This window comes from Ovis aries, chromosome 14, assembly GCF_016772045.2.
Source record: "Ovis aries strain OAR_USU_Benz2616 breed Rambouillet chromosome 14, ARS-UI_Ramb_v3.0, whole genome shotgun sequence".
NCBI lineage: Eukaryota > Metazoa > Chordata > Mammalia > Artiodactyla > Bovidae > Ovis > Ovis aries.
The window spans coordinates 64,793,329-64,817,337 of NC_056067.1; the positions used below are offsets into that span (position 1 = coordinate 64,793,329).

At 58.3% G+C, this 24,009-nt stretch overlaps 1 protein-coding gene across 1 annotated transcript; it reads right to left on the minus strand.

Annotated features, from left to right (window-relative positions):
- Nucleotides 1-414: 414 nt before the first annotated feature.
- PEG3 (paternally expressed 3) lies at nt 415-23,329 on the minus strand. Its single transcript, XM_042231236.1, has 10 exons — nt 23,155-23,329; nt 19,252-19,325; nt 17,224-17,297; nt 15,016-15,491; nt 14,650-14,739; nt 13,812-13,958; nt 13,633-13,733; nt 11,324-11,426; nt 10,749-10,841; nt 415-10,361 (listed from the first exon to the last, which is right to left on the minus strand). The coding sequence occupies exons 4-10, from the start codon at nt 15,404-15,406 to the stop codon at nt 3,889-3,891; spliced, it is 7,398 nt and encodes a 2,465-aa protein (XP_042087170.1). The 5' UTR covers nt 15,407-15,491; nt 17,224-17,297; nt 19,252-19,325; nt 23,155-23,329; the 3' UTR covers nt 415-3,888.
- Between the last annotated feature and the right edge of the window lie 680 nt (nt 23,330-24,009).

The following is a 24,009-nucleotide window of genomic DNA, read 5'->3' on the forward strand; positions in this document are numbered from 1 at the left end:
TGGGCTACAGACCCTGGGGTCACAGTCAGACACGACTGAATACAAAGGTTCCAAATCTCAGTATTAACATTTTTTTTTTTTTTACTGTTACGGGGATCATTCTTTTTTGTGTTTGAGGGAGTATTGTATTTAGATGAGATTAAAATTTTAAATGCAGACTCAAAGTAAGCGGAACTTATCTAACGCTTAATGTCAAGTTTAAAAACACTATTGAGATGGATCTTTTAATTTGACTAGTGCACTTACAAATGTGGCTTTGTGTAGTACTGAGAGATCCCTTAGAAGCGAGCTGTTGAAATTCACAATAATTTTAAAAGGGATGAGATTTGTAGGGCCCAAGGGGACACTAAGTGCTCGGATTTTTTAAACACCCCAAACACTTCAAATGGACAAAAGAAGAGGCTGAGAGCTATCTTATTTTCAACTTTATTTTTATTGGTGACACGATTACAGATAGAACGACCACAACCATACTAACAAACCAAAAACCTGTGCACAGAGACAGGACGAAGAAAGCGCGTCCAGATGTTACCCGGGTCTTCGGGTGGCGGCGGCGGGGGCACGCCTCTCTCCCACACTTCCGCAAGCGCCGGACACTGCGGCGACCGCAACACAACCAGACAGGCCTTCCAGGAAGGCGCGCCCCACAGCCATCACGCCGGCAAAGACCACACCACCGTGTCTTCCCTGCTTTCCACGCTGCTTCTCTTCGACCCTCTGCATTCTCACCACAGACACCCCGGTCCTGACTGTGCACAGATCAAGGTTTAACAGCAATGATTGTTGGGTGTCGGGAATACGCGTGAATTTTCTTTTGCGTTACTAAATCTCCCCCAAAGTATGCCATGAGTATGTATTAAAGAGTTTTAATGGAAAAACATACATAAGATTTAATACGCAAAACACCAAAGATCATTCAAGAAATTTGAGACAAGATGATTAACCATAATCCCACAATGACAACACTACTTTTAATTATTTCCTGTAATTTCTTTTTCATTTTGGACTCTATGCACACATATTCACCACGACCATAAATCACAAGCTTGTGCACCGATACGAGATGGGGGAAACGGATCAAGGTGTTAACAGTAGTTGTTGGGTGTTGGGAATATGGGTGACTTTTTTCTTCTTTTCTAATTTATTTCGTATTTTCCAATTATTCCTCTGGGTGCGTATTATGCTTGCTAATTGAAGCAAGCATAATAAACTTGGTTATCAGGAAACTATTTTAAGAGCCATCTGAAAACATTCAGATGGAAGTGTTTAACCCTAATTCCACAAAGGGAACGCTTAATCTGAGTACACGTTTGGGGCAGAGTTCTAAGCCGGTGCACAGAAAGAACACACAATATAGCGGGGAGTATGTCTGTCATCTTTGGATGCTGGGTATATGGATTTTTCTTCCCCCTCCACTTTTCTGTATTCTCTGAATGCCTGAATAATGAGCTCAAATTATGTTCACAATGGAAATGTGATTATAAACTTTTGATTAACACTATCATAAAGAACATTCAAGGAATTTAAGAAAATAATGCTCAACTATAAGCCTACAACAGCACCACCACCACAGCTTTTGACTATAAGCATACATTTTTAAACAGCTATAATTGTAGTATAAATATAATTCTGTGTCCTGCTTTCTCCACTTGGTATTCCGTAAATATATCTCCACGTCACTACATAGCTCTCCATGATTATCATTTCTAGACAGCTGCATTCAGAGTCCACGGACTCATTCCCTCCACCTTGCTCCTATTTTTGGCATTCATCAGCTGTCCCTGATCGCTCACTGACCAGAGGACGGTTGGCACGGACACCGGGCAGGTGGCTCTCTGAAAACTCTCTACCAGTTGGTGCCACTGACAGGATGAACGCCGGGTTCACCCCCACGCCCTGCAGGCTGTCTCCCAGCTCGCAGCCCCTTGGGGCTCCGGGGCGCCCGTTCCAACGCCGGGTCTCGCGATGCAGCTGCCCTCCTTGACACCAGGCCACCAAGCGGCCCCTTCTCCTAACTGCCAGGACACCCTGCTCATTCATTCACCCTCCCCCATCGGGGCCTTCCAGTCACTGCTTCCGATGTTCCTTCCATCTGACCCTGCCCTTGCAGGTCTGGTGAGGCGTCAGGACCCCCGTCTTTGGCTCTCCCTGACTTTGGCGTTCCCTCCAGCTCTGACACACTTTCCCCAGCCCTTGTGGCAGGGACCTAGGAGAGGGGGGGGGGGTCCAGACGCGGCTCTCGAGCAGGTCTTCTCACTCTGCTCTCCCAAACAATCTGCTCTTAGCTTCTGCTCACTGCATCTACAAGATCCTCTTTTTTTTTTAAGTTTTAAAAAAAATTTTAAAATTTTTTTGCCAGCCAACTCAAAGCCAAGAAATTTCTTAATAGTCCTTATGTGAAGAGGGGGCGGGGAAGCTAAGGGAGGGCACAGGGCAGGACGCAGGAGACCCTAGAGCGGCAAGGTCAGCTCGGGCCGGCAGCGCGGGGACGGGAGCTGCTCTGAGGGCGGCGGGGGTGCTTGTCAGGAAGGCGCGACCTGAGAGGGGGACAGAAGGACAGATGGCAACGAAGCAAATTAAGGCTGCCGGGGAACCTGAGTCCGTGTCGAGCTCGAGTTGGCTGTAAAGAAAGCTTTTTTCTATTTTTTTTTTAAATGCAAGTTAGACATGGGGTTGGTTGAGGGTCAGACAGGTGGAGAGGAGGATTAAGTCTCAGGCTGGAAAGCTCTAAGGATACTAGCTCCTGGGCACCCAGGGTGCAAACTTGCCATGTGGCGGCACGGAGGGGCCAAGCCACGTTGCTGCTTGTCACTTAAGGCAGGAAGCGCGCAAAGGGAAGTAATGAAGCCGTAGGCCCTCAACCGTATTTACAACAGGAGAGCCCCCTCTCCCCCTGTGGTTCTCAACCTTCATTAGGCACACGTGATCTAGTGATGGTTACAACCCACTCTTTAAAGGCAAGGATGTAAGACTCACAGGGAAAAGCTTCGGCTTTTGTAAAATTCACTATCGAAGAGACATCAAGGTGGGTTAGAAAAATAATAAAAACTTGTAGTGTTTTTTGCATGAGACCCACTGCAAAGTTACAAGGTGGCAACCAACCAACGAGGTTACAAAAGGCCAATCCACATACAGTAAAGGCTTACACAGCACGAGGTTTCAGAAGTGTCGGTGTAGACGAGGCGCTGAAAAGGGAGCAGAGAGGACTTCCCTTCACACAGCGAAGCGGGCAAGACGCTCTGACTTTCACGCCTACACCGTGAGGGGGTTATGTAGAGTAAGGAACCACACAGTCAGTCAAAAAGATATGGATAAGGTTCAAACAGCGCACAATAAATCTTTCTAAAGCTCTAAGATGCTTACAAATATATTGTAATTTGTTGCTCTCTTCCTCCTCCAAAAAAAAGAAAAAAGCAAAACCAGAGTACCAGGTGAGGTGTGTCTGCAGGTAAACGACCAGTGTCTGTCACACTCGGTCCAGTTCACTGCGCTGGGCTGTGCTGTGTACACCTCGGGAGGCAGTGCGCCGAGGTCCCGGGCTGCCACAGACGGGCGCTCTCTGCAGCCGCGAAGGCCCCGGCGGAGAGTGGCCGAGTGCCCTGCTGTCCCGCAGTACCTGCTGTGCTGGACACGGGAGCTGCAGGCGTCTGCACCTTGGGGCCGAGCGTCTGAATCCAGGCCGGTGGGTCAGGTTGTGCGTGGGTGAGGGGGGCCGGGTCCCAGTGGAGGCCCCGGTCCCAGTGGAGGCCCCGGCCCGCCGAGCCTCAGCTGGCGTGGGGCTGTGTCCGGGTGTCTGAAGTCCAGGTCGGGTGGGTGCAGTCCGGGCGGTCGCGGTGGGTCCGGTGAGTGTGGGTGAGGAGGGTTGGGTCCCAGGGGGGGCCCTGGGCCTCAGCCGGTGTGGCTGTTCTGGTGCCTGGCCAGGGACAGGAGGTCGCTGAAGAGCTGCCCGCACACGTCGCACTTGAAGAGCTCGGCGTCGGGCTGGCCGCCCTCGGGGTTGCCGGCGCCCTCGCCGTAGAGGCCGGCGGGCTCCAGGATGACGAGGCTGGCGTGCGCCGTCAGGTGCTCGGCGTAGGCGGCGCCCGAGGGGAAGGTCTCGCCGCACTCGCCGCAGTCGTAGTACGGCTCCTCCACCTGGATCTCCTGCTCCTCGCCCTCCTCCTCGGGGTCCTCGATGCCCGCGCCGTCCGGCTCGTCGTCGTCGTCGTCGTCGCCCTCGGGTTCTTCGGCGCGCTCCTCCGGGTCCTCGATGCCCGCGCCGTCCGGCTCGTCGGCATCCATGTCGGGCTGCTCGGCCTCGGCGTGGGGCTGCTCCGCCTCGCCGCTCGGCTCCGCGGCCTCCCACTCCGGGCCCTCGGCCTCCCCGAGGGGCTCGGCCGCCTCCACCTCGGGCTCGGCCGCCTCCACCTCGGGCTCGGCCGCCTCCACCTCGGGCTCGGCCGCCTCCACGTTGGAGCCGCGGAGGCGCAGGACTTCCCGGGGGACGAGGACGTGGGCCTCTGCCTCCTGGGCCGCGGCGGCCGCGCCCCCCTCCTGCAGGTGCAGCTTCTGGTGCTTGGTGAGGATGGTGCTGTGGATGAAGGACTTGCCGCAGTCCTTGCACTCGTAGAAGGGCCAGTCCCTCTTGGGCGGCTCCGCGAGGAAGGACGTGTGCACGAAGGCGGCCCCGTAGTCGTAGGGCTCGCCCTTCTCGTGCACGCGCATGTGCTCCTGGAGGTCGGCCTGGCTGGGGAAGGACTCGCCGCAGGTCTCACACTCGTAGCGCGGCTCCTCGCCCGGGTCTTGCTGCGGCTCCGTGGGCGCCGGGCCGGGCCCCGCCGCGCCCGTGCCCCCCTGGCCCTGATCAGGCAGGCCCTCGCCGGCGTGGCCTCGGGCGTGCTCGCTGAGGCCCGAGGCATGGATGAACTCCTGCCCGCACACCTGGCACTGAGGGCCCATCCCGGCGGGGGCGCTCTTCGGTGGGGCCTGCGGCCTCCGCGGGCTGGCAATCAGGGGCTGCGTGAAGGGCTCGTACCGCCTGTGGCCGTAGAACTGGTCCTGCTCGTGGACCTTCTGGTGCTCGAAGAGGAACGAGCTGTGCACGAAGGACTCCCCGCAGGCCGGGCACTCATAGAGCTGCTCTCCGAGGCAGCCCTTCTGGTACTCGCTGACAGGCGGCATGTGCACCGCGGGGTGCGTGTACTCGCGGCTGTCCACCAGGCACCGGCGGCCGTGCACCTTCTGGTGGTCCCGGAGGTCTGCGCGGTCCGCGAAGCCCAGCCCACAGTCCTTGCAGCCATAGATGGAGTCTTCGGGCTCCTCGGGCTCCTCCTGCTCCTCCAGCTCTTCCTCCGGAGACCCATCCAGGCCCAGGTCCTGCATCACGGGCTCTCCAAACAGCTTCCCATCATGGAACTTCTCCCGGGCATAGATTTTCTGATGTCTGCCAAGGTCTTCAACGGTGGCAAAGCATTCCCCACACTCCTTACATTCATTGAGGACTGGCTGCTCACAGTAGCTGGTCTCACTTGTTAGCTCAGCATAGCTGGTCTGAGCTAGTGGTTCAGAGTAACTGGTCTCAGCTGCTAGCTCAGCATAACTAGTCTGAACTGCTGGTTCAGAATAACTAATCTGAGCTGCTAGCTCAGCATAACTAGTCTCAGCTGGTGGTTCATCATAGCTGATGTGAGCTGTTAGGTCAGCATAGCTTGTCTCAGCTGCTAGTTCAGCATAACTGATCTCAGCTGCTAGATCAGCGTAACTAGCCTCAGCTGGTGGTTCATCAAAACTGACCTGAGCTGCTGGTTCAGCATAATTGGTCTCAGCTGGTTCAGTATAACTAGTCTGAGTTGGTGGTTCAAAGTAACCGGTCTCAGCTGCTAGTTCAGCATAACTAGTCGGAGCTGCTAGTTCAGCATAACTAATCTGAGCTACTAGCTCTGCATAACTAGTCTCAGCTGGGGGTTCCTCGGCATATCTGGTCTGAGCCGGTTCCTCGGCATAAGTGGTCTGAGCTGGTTCCTCAGAATAACTGGTCTGAGCTGGTTCCTCGGCATAAGTGGTCTGAGCTGGTTCCTCAGAATAACTGGTCTGAGCTGGTTCCTCGGCATAAGTGGTCTGAGCTGGTTCCTCAGAATAACTGGTCTGAGCTGGTTCCTCAGCATAAGTGATCTGAGCTGGTTCCTCAGAATAACTGGTCTGAGCTGGTTCCTCGGCATAACTGGTCTGAGCTGGTTCCTCAGAATAACTGATCTGAGCTGGTTCCTCGGCATAACTGGTCTGATCTGGTTCCTCGGCATAACTGGTCTGATCTGGTTCCTCGGCATAACTGGTCTGATCTGGTTCCTCAGAATAACTGGTCTGATCTGGTTCCTCGGCATAACTGGTCTGATCTGGTTCCTCAGAATAACTGGTCTGATCTGGTTCTTCGGCATATCTGGTCTGAGCTGGTTCCTCCAAATATCTGATCTGAGCTGATTCCTCGGCATAACTGGTCTGAGCTGGTTCCTCGGCATAACTGGTCTGAGCTGGTTCCTCAGAATAGCTGGTCTGAGATGGTTCCTCATCGTACCTGGTCTGAGCTGGTTTCTCGGCATACCTGGTCTGAGCTGGTTCCTCGGCGTAACTGGTCTGAGCTGGTTCCTCGGCATAACTGGTCTGAGCTGGTTCCTCAGAATAGCTGGTCTGAGATGGTTCCTCATCGTACCTGGTCTGAGCTGGTTTCTCGGCGTAACTGGTCTGAGCTGGTTCCTTGGCATAACTGGTCTGAGCTGGTTCCTCAGAATAGCTGGTCTGAGATGGTTCCTCGTCGTACCTGGTCTGAGCTGGTTTCTCGGCATAACTGGCCTCAGCTGGTTCCTCGGCATAACTGGTCTGAGCTGGTTCCTCACTACAACTGGTCTGAGCTGGTTCCTCAGCATAACTGGTCTGAGCTGGTTCCTCACTACAACTGGTCTGAGCTGGTTCCTCAGTATAACTGGCCTGAGCTGGTTCTTCGCTGTAACTGGCCTGAGCTGGTTCTTCGGTGTAACTGGCCTCAGCTGGTTCTTCGGTGTAACTGGCCTCAGCTGGTTCTTCGGTGTTACTGGTCTCAGCTGGTTCTTCGGTGTAACTGGTCTCAGCTGGTTCTTCGGTGTAACTGGTCTCAGCTGGTTCTTCGGTGTAACTGGTCTCAGCTGCTGGGTCAGTGTAACTGGTCTGAGCTGGTTCCTCAAGACAACTGGTCTGAGCTGGTTCCTCAGTATCACTGGCTTCAGCTGAATCCTCGGTGTAATTGGTCTGAGCCGGTTCTTTGGTGTAACTGGTCTCAGCCGCTGGGTCAGTGTAACTGGTCTGAGCCGGTTTCTCAATACAACCGGTCTGATCTGGTTCCTCAGTGTAACTGGCCTCAGCTGATTCCTCGGTGTAATTGGTCTGAGCTGGTTCCTCAATACAACTGGTCTGAGCTGGTGCCTCAGTATAGCTGGCCTCAGCTGGTTCCTTGGTATAACTGGTCTGAGCTGGTTCTTCGGTGTAACTGGTATCAGCTGCTGGGTCACTGTAACGGGTCTGAGCTGCTTCTTCAATACAGCTGGTCTGAGCTGGTTCCTCAGTATAACTGGCCTCAGCGGATTCCTCGGTGTAATTGGTCTGAGCTGGTTCTTCGGTGTGACTGGTATCAGCTGCTGGGTCAGTGTAATTGGTCTGAGCTGGTTCTTGAGTACAACTGGTCTGAGCTGGTTCTTGAGTACAACTGGTCTGAGCTGGTTCTTGAATACAACTGGTCTGAGCTGGTTCTTGAATACAACTGGTCTGAGCTGGTTCTTCAATACAACTGGCCTCAGCTGGTCCCTCAGTGTAGTTGGTCTGAGACGGTTCTTCAATACAACTGGCCTCAGCTGGTCCCTCGGTGTAATTGGTCTGAGATGGTTCTTCAATACAACTGGCCTCAGCTGGTCCCTCGGTGTAATTGGTCTGAGCTGGTTCTTCAGTGTAACTGGTCTCAGCTGCTGGGTCAGTATAACTGGTCTGAGCTGGTTCCTCAATACAACTGGTCTGAACTGGTTCCTCAGTATAACTAGTCTCAGCTGGTGCCTCAGTATAATTGGTCTGAGCTGGTTCTTCGGAGAAACTGGTCTCAGCTGCTGGATCAGTATAACTGGTCTGAGCTGGTTCAATACAACTGGTCTGAGCTGGTTCCTCAATACAACTGGTCTGAGCTGGTTCCTCAGTATAACTACCCTCAGCTGGTGCCTCAGTGTAACTGGTCTGAGCTGGTTCCTCAGTATAACTACCCTCAGCTGGTGCCTCAGTGTAACTGGTCTGAGCTGGTTCTTCAGCATAACTGGTCTGAGCTGCTAGTTCAGCATAGCTGGTCTGAGCTGCTAGTTCAGCATAGCTTGTCTGAGCTGCTTCCTGGGCATAACCTATCTGCACTGACTGGCTCTGGTAGCTGGTCTGAGGGTCAGTGGAGGACAGGCTGCGAAGAGCAGACCGCAGGTAGCTCTTACTTCCGGAGAGCTTCTTCCTGTTGTGGATCTTCTGGTGCTCAGCCAGCTCGGAGCTACGGACAAAGAACTCTCCACACTCTGGACATTCGTAAAATCTCTCTCTCGGGCGAAACGTTTGAGGCTCACCAAAACGCAGGGTGGGGATCATGGAGGCGTCATAATTCTTGCGCTCAATGTTCTTCTTCTTGGCACGCGCCTTCTGGTGCTGGTGGCCATCTGAGCTGGGGCTGGAGGCTTCGCCGTCTCTCTTCCACCCGCTGGGGCCTTCCCCAGCAAGGTGGTCCAGAGGGGCAGGGCGCGATGCGCGATAGAAGACTGAGCTCCTGAAGAAGCTGTGCCTGCCTCCGGCATAAGGGCTCTCCCAGGCTGGGGGCTTCTGCGGCGGGTCACGAAGGCCTGAGAAGTATGTGGAGGGCTCTCCATCCTCCCTGAGGCTGCGGGGAGGCCGGAAGGCGGCCAGGCTGTGGAAGATGGCCCTCTCATAGGTGCTCCTCTCGTAGGCCCGGGCCTCCTGGCCGTCTTCAGGGTTGCTACTGGCAGTGAATGCCTTCTCTTCGTCCTCGTCCTCGGGCGGCCTGGTGATTGTGTGACTCTTCTGAGAGCTGGGCATAGGCATGCTGTGGAGCAGCGGCTTCTCATACCCCCGGCTGTCGAAGTAGCTCTTCCGAGAATGAATTTTCTGGTGCTCCATGAAGTCTGAGCTCCGCCCAAAGGCATCCCCGCCCTCTCTGAAGTCGTAGAGCTTCTCTCTGGAGTAGGTTTTCTGGCGCCTCTTCAGGGACGGGCCAGGAGCGAAGGCCTCCTCGAAGGCGCGGGCCCGGCTGTCGGCCGGGCTCCCCCGGCCGTGGGTCTTCTGGTGCTCCCGCAGGGCTGCGCTGTGGTGGAAGGTCTCGCCGCAGACCTTGCACTCGTAGCGCTTCTCCTTCCCGCAGGCCCGCTGCAGCTCGCCCAGCATGGGGGTGCGCCTCACCGCGCCCGTGCTGCGCTCCTTCTCCCGGTCCTCATGGTTGTGGATCTTCTGGTGCTCGACCAGGGCCGAGCTGTGCAGGAAGGTCTCCTTGCACACCTTGCACTCGTAGAACTTGTCCTTGCCGTACATCTTCTGAAGCTCACTGAAGGTGGGGCTGGGCAGGAAGGGCTCGTCCTGCTCCTCGTCCCCACTGCCTCCGACGGGCTCTCGGGCCTGGCCCCGCTGATGCTCGGCCGGGCCGGCACCGTTGCCGGCGGCCTGCGCACCCTCAGGGCGCCTGGCGCCCGCGGGCCTGCCCTGGGCCTCGCTGACGGCGGCACCGTGGATGAAGGACTCCCCGTACTCATACAGGCTCTCCCGGGTGTGCACGATCTGGTGCTCCACGAACTCAGAGATGACCGCGAAGGACCTCCCGCACTCGTCGCACACGTAGGGCATGGCCGCCACGTCCAGCGGCTGAGACAGGGCCACGGGCGGAGCGCTCAGGCTGCTGGCGCCCGCTGCCTTGGCGCCCCTGCGGGCCTCGCCTCCGGACTCGAAGGGCCGTTTCCTTGCTCCGCCCCTGGGATCGTGCACTGGGCCCTGCCCCTCCACATCGAAGTGGTAGCGCCTTTTTCTCTCCAGAGCCCGCTTTTTGGAAACCGGGTCTGAGCTACAGCTGAAGCCTCCTCCCCCAAAGGCGCCCCCCTCTGGGCCCCTCTCTGAGGCTCCCGCCTCCCTCCTGCTGAACGATGCTTCCTTCCAGTCGCCGCCTGCCCTCCGGGAGAGCCGGTGCGGCCGCTCACTTGGCTCCCGCACCCGCCCGGACCTGGAACTGCGGGCCACATCCTTGATGAACTTCTCCATGATAACTCCGTGAGAGGATTCGGCCTCACAGATGCCCCGCCGGTGGGCTGACTTCTTGGTCTCGGGCGCCTTCAGACCTGGAAGAAGCCCCGTGTGAGCACTCCCTGGGGCCCTGGGATGAACGCCTGTACCCTGTGCGCCGACCGCGTGCCCCCGAGTGTCACTGCACGCCACCACCTATCCATGTGCATGCCCTGTGTGACTGTGTGCTGCTGCGTGTGTGCACATGCCACCCCGTCAGTGCATGCTGCCATGTCTGTGCACACCCCCCGACGCATGGCAGTGTGTACACCGCCGTGTCTGTGCACACCCCCCAACGCATGGCAGTGTGTGTACACTGCCGTGTCTGTGCACACCCCCAATGCATGGCAGTGTGTGTACACCACCGTGTCTGTGCACACCCCCCCATGGCATGTCTGTGCACGCGCCCAGCGCCCGCTCCTGCAGCAGGGCCTCGAGCTCACCTCTGCTGGTGCTCGGGTAGGCGCTTCTCTTTGACCTTGCCGAGTGGCCCTGGGTCATGTGTGAGTTGCCGTCATCCTCAGCAAGCTGGACTCCTGTCCGCAGGAAGAACACAGCATGAGACCGTGTCACCGTGGATGACGGGCTCGCTCTCAGGTGCTGAGCGTGCCCTGGAGGCCTGTGTCTCACTCTCCTCTCCTCACTGTCCATTCCTTGGCCCCTTGCCCAGCCTGTCTTGGTTAATTTTCCGGACTCTGCTGACAAGCTTGTGCAGAGGCCTTGAGCGCCCCTAAACCCAGGGCGTCCTTGCTGGCTCTCAGGCTCCGCCCATTTCCCCACCTGTCACTGCCCGTGCGGCCCCTCGCGGGGTCACTGCCACCTCAGACCTGACCACGTGTCCACCGGGGAAGCCACCCAGGACCCCGGACCTGCCTCAGAGCAGACTAGAGTCGCAGGGCGGCACTCTGGGGTGAGAGCCATGTGGGCGTGGCCCCGCCAGAGTAGGTCACAGGACCGCTCCCCTTCCCCTCCCGCTCCCGCTCCGCCAGCAGCCGTTCTGACCGCTTCGAGCACTCACCCAGTGAGAGCAGCTTCCGGTAGTTCTCCATGTTGTCCTGAATCGGGTTCTGGGGCTTGCGATCCTCGGTGAGGGCCACCATGTCCTGGTACAACACCGCCTCCTGCAACCGCAGATGTGCCCTCAGTGGGGTCTGCCCGGGCGACCGCGGCCAGGGCCGCGCCAGCGGCGCGGGAGCCACACACACACACACGCACACAGTGTGCGGCAAGTGCTCACAGCGCCGGGGGTTCCGAGTGATCTGGTCAGGCTCTACTAGGGACCTACGTCGTACCTACCTTGGCGCTACACTCTGAGGAAGCTCCCAAAGACGGAGGGCACATATTCCTTGCCCTCATGCAGCTTATCATTTGGTTGGAGAGAAACAATCAGAGAACAGTAAACAACAAAGCGGGGTGCAGAGAGTCGGCGCTAAGCGGGCGTGGCGGGGACGGCTCAGGGTGGGCTGGGGGGGCGTGAGCAAGACCCGCAGGTGTGGGCGGGGCTGCAGCGCTGCTGAGGCCCCAGGTAGGGCACGGAGCCTGAGGGGCCCCCAGCGGCGCAGCCAGAGGAACTCCAGGGTCAGAGGCGCTCAAGCACCTTCACGACCGAGCAAGCTGGGAACGGAAGGCCTCCCAAACCTCAGCGTCCTCATCTGTGAAATGGAGAGGAGGGTGTCCACCTGCCCCGCCCAGGCTGTGGGGGCCCTGTCGCCTGGGCTGCTGGCCTGGGGCGAAGCACCGAGGAGCTAACACTATGTGTGCATGTCCCGCCACGTGGTCTGTGGCACGTGGGGCTAAGTGTGGAGGAAGACTGGGTGGGACTCCCCCGGCGGGCCAGCAGTTAAGACCCTGGGCTTCCACTGCAGCGCACGTGGGTTCAGTCCCTGGTCAGGGAACGGAGACCCCACACGCATGTGGCCCGGCCAAAGAGTAAAAAAAAAAAAATTATGTAAATAAAACATAAGTTGTTGTCACTACTGAACTATTATGTAAAGATACTTTGATATTAAATTTGCTATAGTTCTGGGAACTATACAACAGGACAGCCATGTGGAAGCGTAGCAGAGAAAACAAAAACGAAGTGGGCACAATTAGGTGCAGCTCCTACTGAGAAAAATAAACAGGCACAGGCATTGGGGTTTAAGAGAAAGAAAACCTCCTTTATACAACTGCCACTGTTCAGCAATTAGAAACAAAACCCCTGGCAAACTGAAGCAGAGCTTCAGAAGTGAACCCCCTGCCAGGCCAGGGCTGTGGAGTCCAGGACGGGAAGCTGCCGAAGCAGGAGGCACCGCTGGACTGCCGGTGCTGACCGCCGAGAGCTAGATGCCCCCTTTCTGGGGGGGAGCCCGTCCTCCACAGTGGGCAGCTCCCCGGAGCAGGCGCTGCGCGGCACTCAGGGCTGACAGCACCCCCTCCTAAGGCCTCCCCAGGGTATCACAGTGCAGGAGAAGCCACAGGGGTGGGGAACACAGGTGTGTCTGTGGTGGGACAGGAGGAAACCGGAGCTCCTAGCTTGGGGCTGGCAGAGAGCAGACGAGGTCAAGAATTCGGGGGGCCGAGGGTGCCACAGGGCACCACCCCTGGTGCTAACCGACCTCAACAGGCAATGGCAAAAGGAAAGGGGCACTTTTGACACCTTCCTGTTGGTCGAATCTGAGTGACATAAACGTGCATTACGTTCTGGACTACACTGTTCCCAGGACGGGGAACGCCGCTCTGACTTGAGCTGACCCAACGAGTAGGCAGCCCTGAGCTGCGCCTGAGTCTCTCAGACGCTGCCTTCTCACATGGCTGCACAGGCGCCCTCCTCCACGCTGCCACCTCACGTGCGACCCTCTTTCTGGAGCCCCTCCTTGCCTGTGCCCCTGTCCTTAGTGCACAGGGACTCCAAGTGACAGCGTGCCCACCGCGTGCCAGGCCGCACACTGTGCATCTGTGTGTGGCTCATGCATCCCTCACAACAGCCCTGGTGAGGCTATTATCACACCCATTTCACAGATGAGGAAACTGAGGCTTGGTGCAGCTAGCGGGCTGGCAGGTGGCAGAGCCAGGCTGCAGACTCAGCTCTTCTCGGCTCCAGGACCTGAGTGCCCTCTCCCTCCACTCTGTGCATGGGGCAGGTGACCCCCAGGGGACACGAGTGCTGACCTCGTTGGCGAGCCAGAAAACAGGCAGCAGTCACTGCGGCCACTGGCCACCCCTGGGCTCTCTCCCCAACCCTGGTGGGCTTCCAGGTGGCAGACAACTCAGCCTCCCGAGAAAGAAAGGCACCTCCAACACGGAGTGAAGACGGCCCTCCCAGAATGAGAGGAAACCTGGGCGCACCTCGGATCTGGCATCCAAATCCAGCAGGGAGTCCCTGCGTCTGTGCTCTCTTTCCTTGGCTCTCTCCGCCAGAGGAAGTGCAAGATCGCGCTGGTGAAACCCTGGGAAGGGAGAGGCAGCATGAACAAACGTGGCGCGGTTGGCAGGCAGGCGAGTGGGGGGGTTGCGGGGACACGTACTGCTCCTGGGGCTCCGGACGGACGGCCAGCGGTCCCGTGACTCCATGTCCCGGCTTCGGCCGCGGCGGCGCTCCCGCTCCCGTGCCCGGCCTCGCTCCCGGTCTCGCTCCCAGTCCTGGTCCCAGTCCCGGTCCCGGTCCCGGTCACCTGCGGACACAGACACGCAGAGCTGACCGTGTGCTCTGCACGCCCCTCCACACCTGAACGCTATGTCTGCTCTCCCCTGGGAGCTGGGTCCCACACTGAGGGGCAGATGCCCCGGACACTGCGGCCTGGAACTGCTTCCGGGGCCTGGGCCCGCTTCCGCGGCCTCGCGCAGGCTGGCCTGGCCTTGGTCAAGCCGCCGCCCTCGAGGGGCCTGTTCCCGCTTCAGGCTCTCCTGGTGTCCCGGCTCCTGAGGTCTCCGCCTTCAGAAGGGCCATCTGCCAACCCCCCACAGCCTGGCCAACCCCAGCCCGTCTTAATGTGCCCCCACCTGACTACAGATAGACAAAGCACCGTCCCTGGAGCACTGCTGCTCCAGAAAGTTCTCTGGAGAACCTTGAACAAATGACAGCTGTGCAGGCAAAGTGGTGATGAACTTTGCCCCCCGGAGGCCCTGGGCACAGCCTGAAACAACCTGTGGCAAATTCCAAATAGCTTCAAAATTTTAAATGTTTTCCCTCATCACTGAACAGTAAAAAGTTGTATTTCACTCCACGCATGTGTCTGCTTTGATGAAAACGTCTCATTCTGCCATCCCGGAATCCCCCGCCTCAGGTTCCCGAGCAGCAGCAGCAGCAGCAGGGCCCCAGAGAAGGGTTGCACGCAGACCCAGCGGCGGCGGGTGGCTACTCACTGCAGCAGGGGAGGGCAGGGCGCGGCGGTGGGGACTCCGCGGCCCTCCGGCTCATGCCGCCTTCGCTGTGAGTGTCGCTGCTGTTGTCGTCTGAGGGGACACCAGACACGGCTCAGGGGCTCAGCCACGCTTGTCCGTTAGCTTAGACCCCGAGGGCACCCGCTACGTCCCTCTCCACCGCCCCCGGCCCGGTTAGACCATCAGAGCTGGGGCGGGGAGGGCTCCGGCTCCTTGCGGGCAGAAAGGCCGCGGCTGCCACCTACACCGCCCCCCCCACCGCCCGCCCCGGCCCCCAGCACGGTCCCGCCGCCTCCCCCTCGGCTCACCTTCCCCCAGCACGGTCCCGCCGCCTCCCCCTCGGCTCACCTTCCGGCTCGTACATCTCCTCGTATTGCTCCAGCAGAGTAACGAGCTTCTCACAGGTCTCCGGCTTTTGTGCGCACACCCAGGGCTTGATCCTTTCCGGAAGGATGGCCAGGTACTGCTCCAGGACCAAGATCTCGATGATCTCCTCCTTGGTGCGAGTCTCCGGCTGCAACCAATCGAGGCAGAGGTTTCGGAGTTTGAGAAGGGTCTTCCGAGGCCCAATGAAATCCACGTAGAGGAAGTTCCGAAACCTCTGATGAAAGAACTCAGAGTCAGTGGCGCCTTCTCCTGGGACGGAGTCCGGCTCAGACAAGTCACTGTCTAGCTCATACAGGTTTAGGGCCCAAGACTTCTTGGGTTTGGTGGCGGACAAGGACTTGGGAGGCAGCATGTCTCTAAGGAAAAGTTTCACTGGAGGAACCCAACATGCGCCAACAGGGCAGACGCGGCAGCGGGGGCAGTCAGTGCTCAGGGACCTGCGGATCGTAAGGAGACACACATGTCCCAGGGGTTGAGGACCGCCCGGCGGGAGGACAGGCCCAGAGGGGCGCCGCACCACACCCCCGACACAGACACACGCGAGGAGCCGCAAGCAGCACGCCGGCCACGGAAGGACCGCGCTCTGCTCCTGACTGCCTCTGGGACCCTAGGCCTCGGAGCCCGCGGCCTGCAGTCCGCCCCTCTTCAGCAGACCAGGGGCCACGGGCCCGCGTCCCTTCTGCGGCCGGGCCTTCACGGCCTCAGTGTACAGTGCGGGAAAGCCGCATACACACGTGACGGCGCGGGTCCTGGGCTTCGGGTGCTCTGGGCAACTTATCTGCACCTGTGCTCCGCATGTGCAACACGTGCTGACCAAGCTAACGGCCCCTGAAACCAGCAGCTCAGCGCCTCTGCACACTAGCCACGCCCCCACCGCACCAGCCGGGGGGCTGCCCCGCGTCTGCGTCTGCAGGCATGCCTTCCCCCCAGCATGCACCCTGAGGGCAGCCCTGGGCTCCTGCTTGCACCCCTGCCTCTGGTGCCTGAACCGAGGTCAGTCTACTGGTGCTCCAGGCACCTCTCGAATTTAGTCTTAAATATCTGAGCTAACTGGCCTGGGCCCCACTGTGAAGGGATCAGAGACAGATGCTTCCCTCACTGGGAAGGTCAGGGGTCGACATCAGCCCTGACGGTGTTTCGTGGAGCTCGGATGCTGGCACCCAGCTCAGCGAGCCGGCAGAAGGGGGGACGGGGCGTCGCTGAGTCCGCGGGAACCCCACATCAAGCACTCATATCCGTGGTGACGACATGCCCAAGCAACCAGCAGGCTTCTGTGCGCCCCGCACCTCCTCCTGCTCTGGCCAGCCTCGCCCGAGATCCAGGGGCCTCCAGAGAAACCAGCACGCTACTCCCTTCACCCTCCTGTCGCTGCGTCTCTAGTCTAGGGTCTGCCCTCACCCTGCTAAGAGAGCTTCTCGGCTGTGTGTAAGAGCTGGCTCCCCGTCCTCCTCTCGCTCTGGCGGCATCAGCTAAGGCTCCTCGCACCCCTCCACCTGAGCCGCTCAGCGGCCCACGAGCCCTCCGGCCCGCCCTGTCCTCAGTGGTGGGCCACGCTGGAGCAGAAAGCAGGCGGCACAGCAAAGAAGTCCAGGTCGGGGTGCAGGAACTTACCTGACAGTTTTGTACTTCTGACTTTACTTCCAGAGAAGGACAAAACCACATGCAGCAAAAATTCTTTTTTGTTTTAAAAGGAAAACCAGTAAGTTAAAAAAAAATTGTTTTTAATGTCTGAAGAGAAAACAAAAGGGGTTTCAATTATTTCGTCTCACAGCAGCCTTCCTGCCCAGGGCCAGAGCGCCTCTCTGCGGTGTGCTCCGCTCTGCCCCGTGCACACACCCCCACTCTCTCTGCAGCGTCCTGCCCGCCAGCCGGGCAGACCCTTGCCTCCGCCACTCCCATCCTGCCTACCCTGCCCTCCTCTCCTCCACAGCAGACAGGGCACCAGGTGACAGCCTGCTGGGCAAGCCCCTCAGCTCTGGAGAGCCGCTGTGAGCTGATCCGGAGCCTGGCTAAGAGGGACTGCCTGACCAGAGCAGGGCCCTCAGAGCCCGCGGGGGACAGCGCAGCAAGCCCTGATCCCTCCGTGGCCTCCGATTCAGAGAACATGCTCCCCTAGACGGCCATGGCCCCGCCTCTCAAGAGGAGGACACCCCTGGGTATGTAAATCACCTGGTGGGAACAGGGTCCCTTCCGGAACTTCTGAACAAGTAGCTATCCACAGGAACAGTCAAAATGCCAGGGACCTGCAGACATTTTAAAGAAAGAAATACATGGACAAATCAACACAGAAGCGTCAAGACTGTCAGAGAATTCATTCTCCATGTGGCTGTGGACTGAGACCGCGCTGTGGGCAAGGCCTTAGGTGTCATCTTCAAGAAAAGGCCCACTCCCACATCTTATAAACCAACCAGAGACAGGAGGTAGAAAGCTTTTGAATTTCTGCTATGAAACCTGAATGATTTAAGAAATCTAAGACAGAGAGCTCCGGGCAGACCAAACTCCCTTCTGAAGCAGACACATACTACTAGGACTGCTGAGCCACACCCCCTTGAGACTGCAAGCCACACCCTCCTGAGACTGCAAGCCACACCCCCTGAGACTGCAAGCCACACCCCCTGAGACTGCAAGCCACACCCCCTGAGACTGCAAGCCACACTCCTCGACCCCATTTGTTCCTACACTAAATCTTTTATAATCTCTATACATATTACATCGTTTCTAACAAAATGAGGTCACACCAGGGGTGCTCTCTGTGCGTGTATTGTTAGACGCAGTAATTTTTGATAGACATCTCTCCAATCAGTATACATAGACTGACGTCATTGTGCCTGAAGGCCACACAGTCTTCCTTTCTATGGATCCAGTCAATCCGCACTTGATGGAAATGACTAATGTAAAAGCTGTTTAAAGCATTAAATGAAAATGCTAGGGTATGAAACGGTATATAGCATATGTGGCATTCTTACTGCAAACCTAGTCATTTATATGCACACAGAAGACGATGAGGATGTCCCCACATGGAATGAAATGCAGTTTTAGAAAGCAAAGCTAGAGGTGGAGGCGTGTTTATACTGAAATTCTTATGGCCATTGCTAAAGAGCTGCACAAAGTCATGTCTACACACAGAAACACACCCACATAAATGTGACGGATACAAGGTCCCAGCTTTCACATCACATCCCCCCCAGCCAAATGTTGCCTAACATCCACTTATGCTTCACTCTGGTGGCCTGAGTTTGAAGCCTTAATGAATTGGGCATAGTCTTACTAAAATCAAAAAAGCTACATAGGTACTTAAATGTGTGTAAGTGCGTACAAACCAAGGTAGAAGCAAATTTCCATACAAACTGGGGCCTTCCCTGGTGGTCCCGTCGTTAAGGTTCTGTGCGTCCAGTGAAGGGGGCACAGGTTTGACCCCTGGTCGGGGAACAGATCCTACTTGCCGCACGGTGGGCCAAACGATACGTAAACAAAACTTGTATAAAGACCGTTAGTAAAGAGAGGTAAACCGAAAAAAGAAATGATTAATAAAACACACTTTACTATACATTCCAATTTATAATGTTATTTGAAGTTCACAATCAGAAAAAAATCTGAATCTAAATTTGAAGTAAGCTCAGCAGCTGTGGGGCTTTCCTCTCCTTTCTGTTGGCCAGTGCCCATCAGGAGCCCCTCCTCCTGTGGCTCCCTCCCTCTCTCCTGCTCCCTACCTTATCAGAGGGGCTGGAATTGAGAAGTTACTGCCTTCGTTTCAGGGGCAGCAGGCGGCACGCTCTCTTCTCGTATGTGCTCTGTTCTCCTGCCCGTCTCTGCACACAGCCTTACTTTTTTCAATGGCTTTCATTACCCAAAAGACTATGAGCTCCAAGGAATCACTTCCTTTCCCACTCAGGGTCATGACTGATAGAAGACTCAATGAATTTCTCCTGCTTCCTTAATCACCCAGTAAGAAAGAAAGGGGAGGCCTGAAGGAGTAGCTCAAAGTTGGGAAAAGAGCCTGGACACTGCAAAGAACGGTGTGACACCAGGAGAATCTGGCGAACACACGGTCCACCGGAAGAGTCTGCACGTTCTCAGCGGGCACGAACGGTGCTCATGGTCAGCTGGAACACGTGTGCAGCAGGGAAGTGTCAGGCGTAGGAAGCACATGCTCACCCCAAGGATGGTGTGGCACTGTGAGAAGGGACTTCAGCTCACCTGGACAGACACCTGGCGTTTGGACCTAGTCCCGCTTCCTCCTGCCGATCACCTCGGAGAAGAGCAGAACAGAGCTGAGGAAGGAAAAGAAAACACGAGACCTCAAATTTACTTTCCAAATACTGGAATCCCCAGGCTGGAAATGACCCCACACAGTTTCATCTTGACCTCCCACGGGGTGGACAGCTCATCAGTCTCACCCCCTGGGGTGTACGCTGTACTGTGGGCTGTAATCACAGCCTTCCCCTAGTGAGGTCATGTCAGTGGGTGTGCAACCGACTCTAAGTGTGTGTCTCAGAACCTTCTCTAATAAGCAGAGCAAAATAGTGAAAACACAGGACTTGGGGCTGATAAATTCAAGACCCCAGTTTCCCACTTATTAGCTCTGTTGCACTGGCCACCCTTCTAAAGTCAAGGTATACACATTGCAGATAGAAACTGGAGGGAGAAAGAAAATAGTAATGGCTAAGAAAATAGTACTATTTATTGCTAATTATGTGCCTCCTATAGTGCTTAGTACCTTACTTTCAGCATCTCTGTTAATTCTCACATTATTAATTTTCTACATATTTTACAAAAATGAAGCAGAGAACTCAACCTCAGAGTTCACGGCAATTACAGATCAACTAATGTAATTTTGGAAAACAGTACATCTATAGATACTCTCTATGGAAACCTTATGGAACAATGATATAGACACCACTTAGAAAGATGAGCTGAAATTCTAGTTTGCCATGCGATGACCAGTGACGCAATGCCAAAAGGTTTACAGTGCTGCACACCTATGCAGCATGAAGAAACTAGCTTATATCGGGACCTTAATAATAGTCATCAGCATTGCTATGAGTTAACGGCATCATTACTTAACCTTACACAACGTTTGAGGTTATCAACAAGATCCCTGTGGACGACACTACACGTTTCAAGTCCCACCATGACTCGGAGCATGTGTTCAATCCACGGCCTGTAGAAGCTCCGTCAGGACTGTGCCTCTGGCTTTTACGAACGCTAGCAGTTGTCAGCGTTTTATTTATAATTAGGTTCCGCCCACCACACACTTGGCAACGCCCCCCGCACACCACCCTCCCTGCTGGGGCCGCCCCGCCCCGCCCCTCAGCCCCTCCCACCTGCCAGCACCGCCTCCGTCCCGCCAGGCCCCACGCCACGCCTCCCTCAGAGCCTTCCGCCACTGCACATGCTCCAGGCCATCTACGAGCTTTCTTCCTTCGAGTCACCTCCTACCACCCTCAGAGCCTCCCACCCTCAAATCTCATATGCACAGCCTCCTCCACCCTCTCACTTAGGAACCCACCCTCCCCCAAATCTATTAAGGTTCTGTTTCCCACGTGACCCCTGGATGTGCACATCTGAACCCTGTCCCACAGCCCCCATCCCCTCCAGGGAACATGGCGCCATCGCGCGGCCACTGAGACGTGGTGCAGAGGCAAGCAGCGGGCCACCTGGTGCCTGCACCGCGGAGGACGCGGGGCGGGCTCGGTCTCCCGGGACACCAGAGGCGGTGGCCCGCTAATCCAGCCCCGCTGGCACTCACGGACGGTGCATGCGCAGCAAGCAAAGCCCACCCCCTGCCATTCAAGATGGCGCCTGCGCAGTAAGCCTCACCGCCACCTGTCGGTCGGCGGAGCTCTAGGTGAGCAGAGAGCTCTGCAGCCCCTCCCCCGGCCCGCCCCCTGAAGCCAGCCACACGGGCATTCAAGATGGCGCCTGCGCAGTAAGCCTCGGCGCCCCCTGTCGGCCACGCGAGCACTAGGTGGGTAGGGGCTTGCAGCCCCTCCCCCGGGCTGCCCCTGCAGAACCACCGTCATTCAAGATGGCGCCTGCGCAGTAAGCCTCGGCCGCCACCTGTCAGTCAACAAACAGCGCTGGAGTGGGGAGGGCTCTGCAGCCCCGCCCTCGGCCCGCCCCTGCGCCCAGCCCTGCGGCTATTCAAGATGGCGCCTGCGCAATAAGTCTCGGCGCCACCTGTCAGTCAACAGTGCTAGAGAGGGCAGAGCTGTGCAGCCCCGCCTCCGACCCGCCCCCTGAGACCAGCCCCGCTGTCATTCAAGATGGCGCCTGCGCAGTAAGCCTCACCGCCACCTGTCAGTCAACAAACGGCGCTGGAGAGGACAGGGCTCTGCAGCCCCTCCCTCAGCCCGCCCCCTGCTGCCAGCCCCGCTGTCATTCAAGATGGCGCCTGCGCAGTAAGCCTCGGCGCCACCTGTCAGTCAACAAACAGCGCTGGAGAGGACAGGGCTCTGCAGCCCCTCCCTCAGCCCGCCCCCTGCTGCCAGCCCCGCTGTCATTCAAGATGGCGCCTGCGCAGTAAGCCTCGGCGCCACCTGTCAGTCAACAAACAGCGCTGGAGAGGACAGGGCTCTGCAGCCCCTCCCTCAGCCCGCCCCCTGCTGCCAGCCCCGCTGTCATTCAAGATGGCGCCTGCGCAGTAAGACTCGGCGCCGCCTGTCAGTCAACAAACAGCGCTCGAGTGGGCAGACTGCTACAGCCTCTCCCTCTGCCCGCCCCGGGACCCGCCTCACTGTTATTTAAGGCAGCGCCTGCACAATAAGCCTCAGCCTGTCTGTCAACAAACTGCAGTGGGGAGGGCAGGGCTCCGCAGCCCCTCCCTCGACCTGACGCCGTCACTCACAGTGGTCCCTGCGCAGGGAGCCTCGGCGCCACCTGTTGGCCAACACACACACTGTCACAGCGGGCAGGGCTTCAGCGCACTCTGCAGCGCTCAGTCCCCACAGACGGCCCGCGGTCCCACGCCCTCGGCCCCGCCACCAGGGCAACTGTGAAATGCGGCTAGGCTGCACCCACGGCCCAGTCCCCACGGCGCCAACCAAAACATGGAGCCAGAAACATCCCGGGGTGAAAGCAGTCCAGAAAGGAGCCGTGCCCCGCAGCCCCAGAGCAGCCAAGGAGAGGCAGCGGGCACAGTGACAGCCCGTGACCCCGTCGCTCAGGACCAACAGCTCCTTACTGACAACACTGTGGCCCCTGCTGATCAAAAAGAAGCCCCCCTCCCGTCACCGGACCGCACGCCCGTCAGGGGCGACGCATCGCGGCAAGCCTCTGCGGCAAGCGCCCGCGGCAAGTGTCCGCGGCCGACCCGAGACCAGCAAAACGGCTGAGACAGGGCCCCCGCAGCCTTCCATCACAGCACAGACTCCCGCACGGCCGCGGCCCCGCCCCCGCGGCTGGCCAGCCCGGCCGCGCCGGCCGCGCCTCTGCCGCCCCCATCAAAGATGGCGCCGCGGCGGCGCGTCTGACTGGACGGTCTCTTCTGGGACCCGCTGTCACGGCAGCCCTCGGCCCCTCCCCAGCCAATCAGAACAGCGCCCTCGCAGCCCATCGCCGCCGCCGCTTCAAAGGCAGCGCCAGGCGGGGTGGGCCGCCCTGAGAACACACCCCGCAGGCACTGCCACCCTCCGCCCCGCCTATAGCTCCTCCCGCCGCCACTGCGGCAAGCAAGCCCCGCCCCAGACACCGGCAAGGATGCAGGGCTGGCCGGAGGGGACCTGGCTAGTCTAGGACCCCGGGGGACGGGGGTGGCCCTTGCAGCCCCCGGGCCGAGCTGAGGAGGACGGGGGGCACCCCGTGACTCCCTATGCTCGTCAGGGACCGCCGCCACTGCTCCGGCACCCACCCCAGCGGACTGCGGAGCCCGGAGCCCGTGGCCGTCCCACCCCCTGCCCAGGATGATCAGCCGTCCCTGTACCCGCTACGCCCAGGACAGGTGGCACGGGAGCCCCGACCCGACTCCAGCTGGCCGCGCAACACGGTGCGGCTGCGGCAAGCGCGGCAGCTCTCGCCCACGGACCAGGGTCCCGGCTCTGCGGCACCCGTCCCGGCGCACCATCCAGACGCGGCGGTGCGGGCCGGAGCAGCCGGACTCACCTCACCGGACCTCCAGGCACCGCCCTGCCCCGGGCTGACAGCTCGACCGCTGAACAGCCTGTGCAAGCTCTAGTGCCCCCACACGACCACGGGCGCTCAGCGGCGCCACCAGCCAAGGGTGGACATGTCCGATCCTCTGCTCCAACCTCTTTCTCCCGCAGCTCACGGCGTCTGCACCGAGCCCCGGCCCCGCGGCTCCTTGTCTGCTTCTCCGCAGAGGCGGGGCCGGGCACCGGCCAATCAACGGCTGTGCTCTGCGCCCGGGGCCCCTCGCCACACCCTCAGCCCTGCCCATCGGGCCGCGGTTGCCGTGGCGACTGTTTGGCGCGAAGGCAGGAGGTTGACGTCAACGGAGCAAACGCCAGGGGCCCTGAGGAAGGGTCTGGAAAGGGGGGGGGGTGGTGTTCGACCCCCACACAAAGAAGGGGGGGGCACACGGAGAAAGCCTTACCAACGACTCCCAAATGCAAACCGTCTGAAGAGACCAAACAAACAAACAAACAACCCCGTACATTTGTCTAAGAAAGTGAAAAGCTGGTGGGCAAAAATATGTATGTTGAAGTTAGAGACAAACGAGAAAGTGGGAGACGAGACTTTCCTGCCTGGGACACACGAAAGACCCGGGGCTAACTTCCCCAGTAAACGAAGAACTCTTGGAAACCGATAGCGTACAGACCAAATCGCGCCTGAAAAATGGGCAGAAAGGGAGGACACGGGCAACTCACAGAAAAGCACAAATGGCTGACGGACCTGCGGGACAGAACTCATGACCCGACTGCCAAAGACCGAAAACCCGAGCGCGCGGACTCGCGCGGCGCCGCCGCCGTGCAGCCCGGCCGCCGCCGTGCGGGGCGC

Coding starts and splice junctions, on each gene's coding strand:
- PEG3 (XM_042231236.1), bottom strand. CDS start 15,406: ATGCTGCCTCCCAAGTCCTTGTCCGCCACCAAACCCAAGAAGTCTTGG. Junction 14,740..15,015: donor GGAGATGTACGAGCCGGAAG/GTGAGCCGAGGG, acceptor GTGTCCCCTCAG/ACGACAACAGCAGCGACACT. Junction 13,959..14,649: donor CCCTGCCCTCCCCTGCTGCA/GTGAGTAGCCAC, acceptor CTGTGTCCGCAG/GTGACCGGGACCGGGACCGG.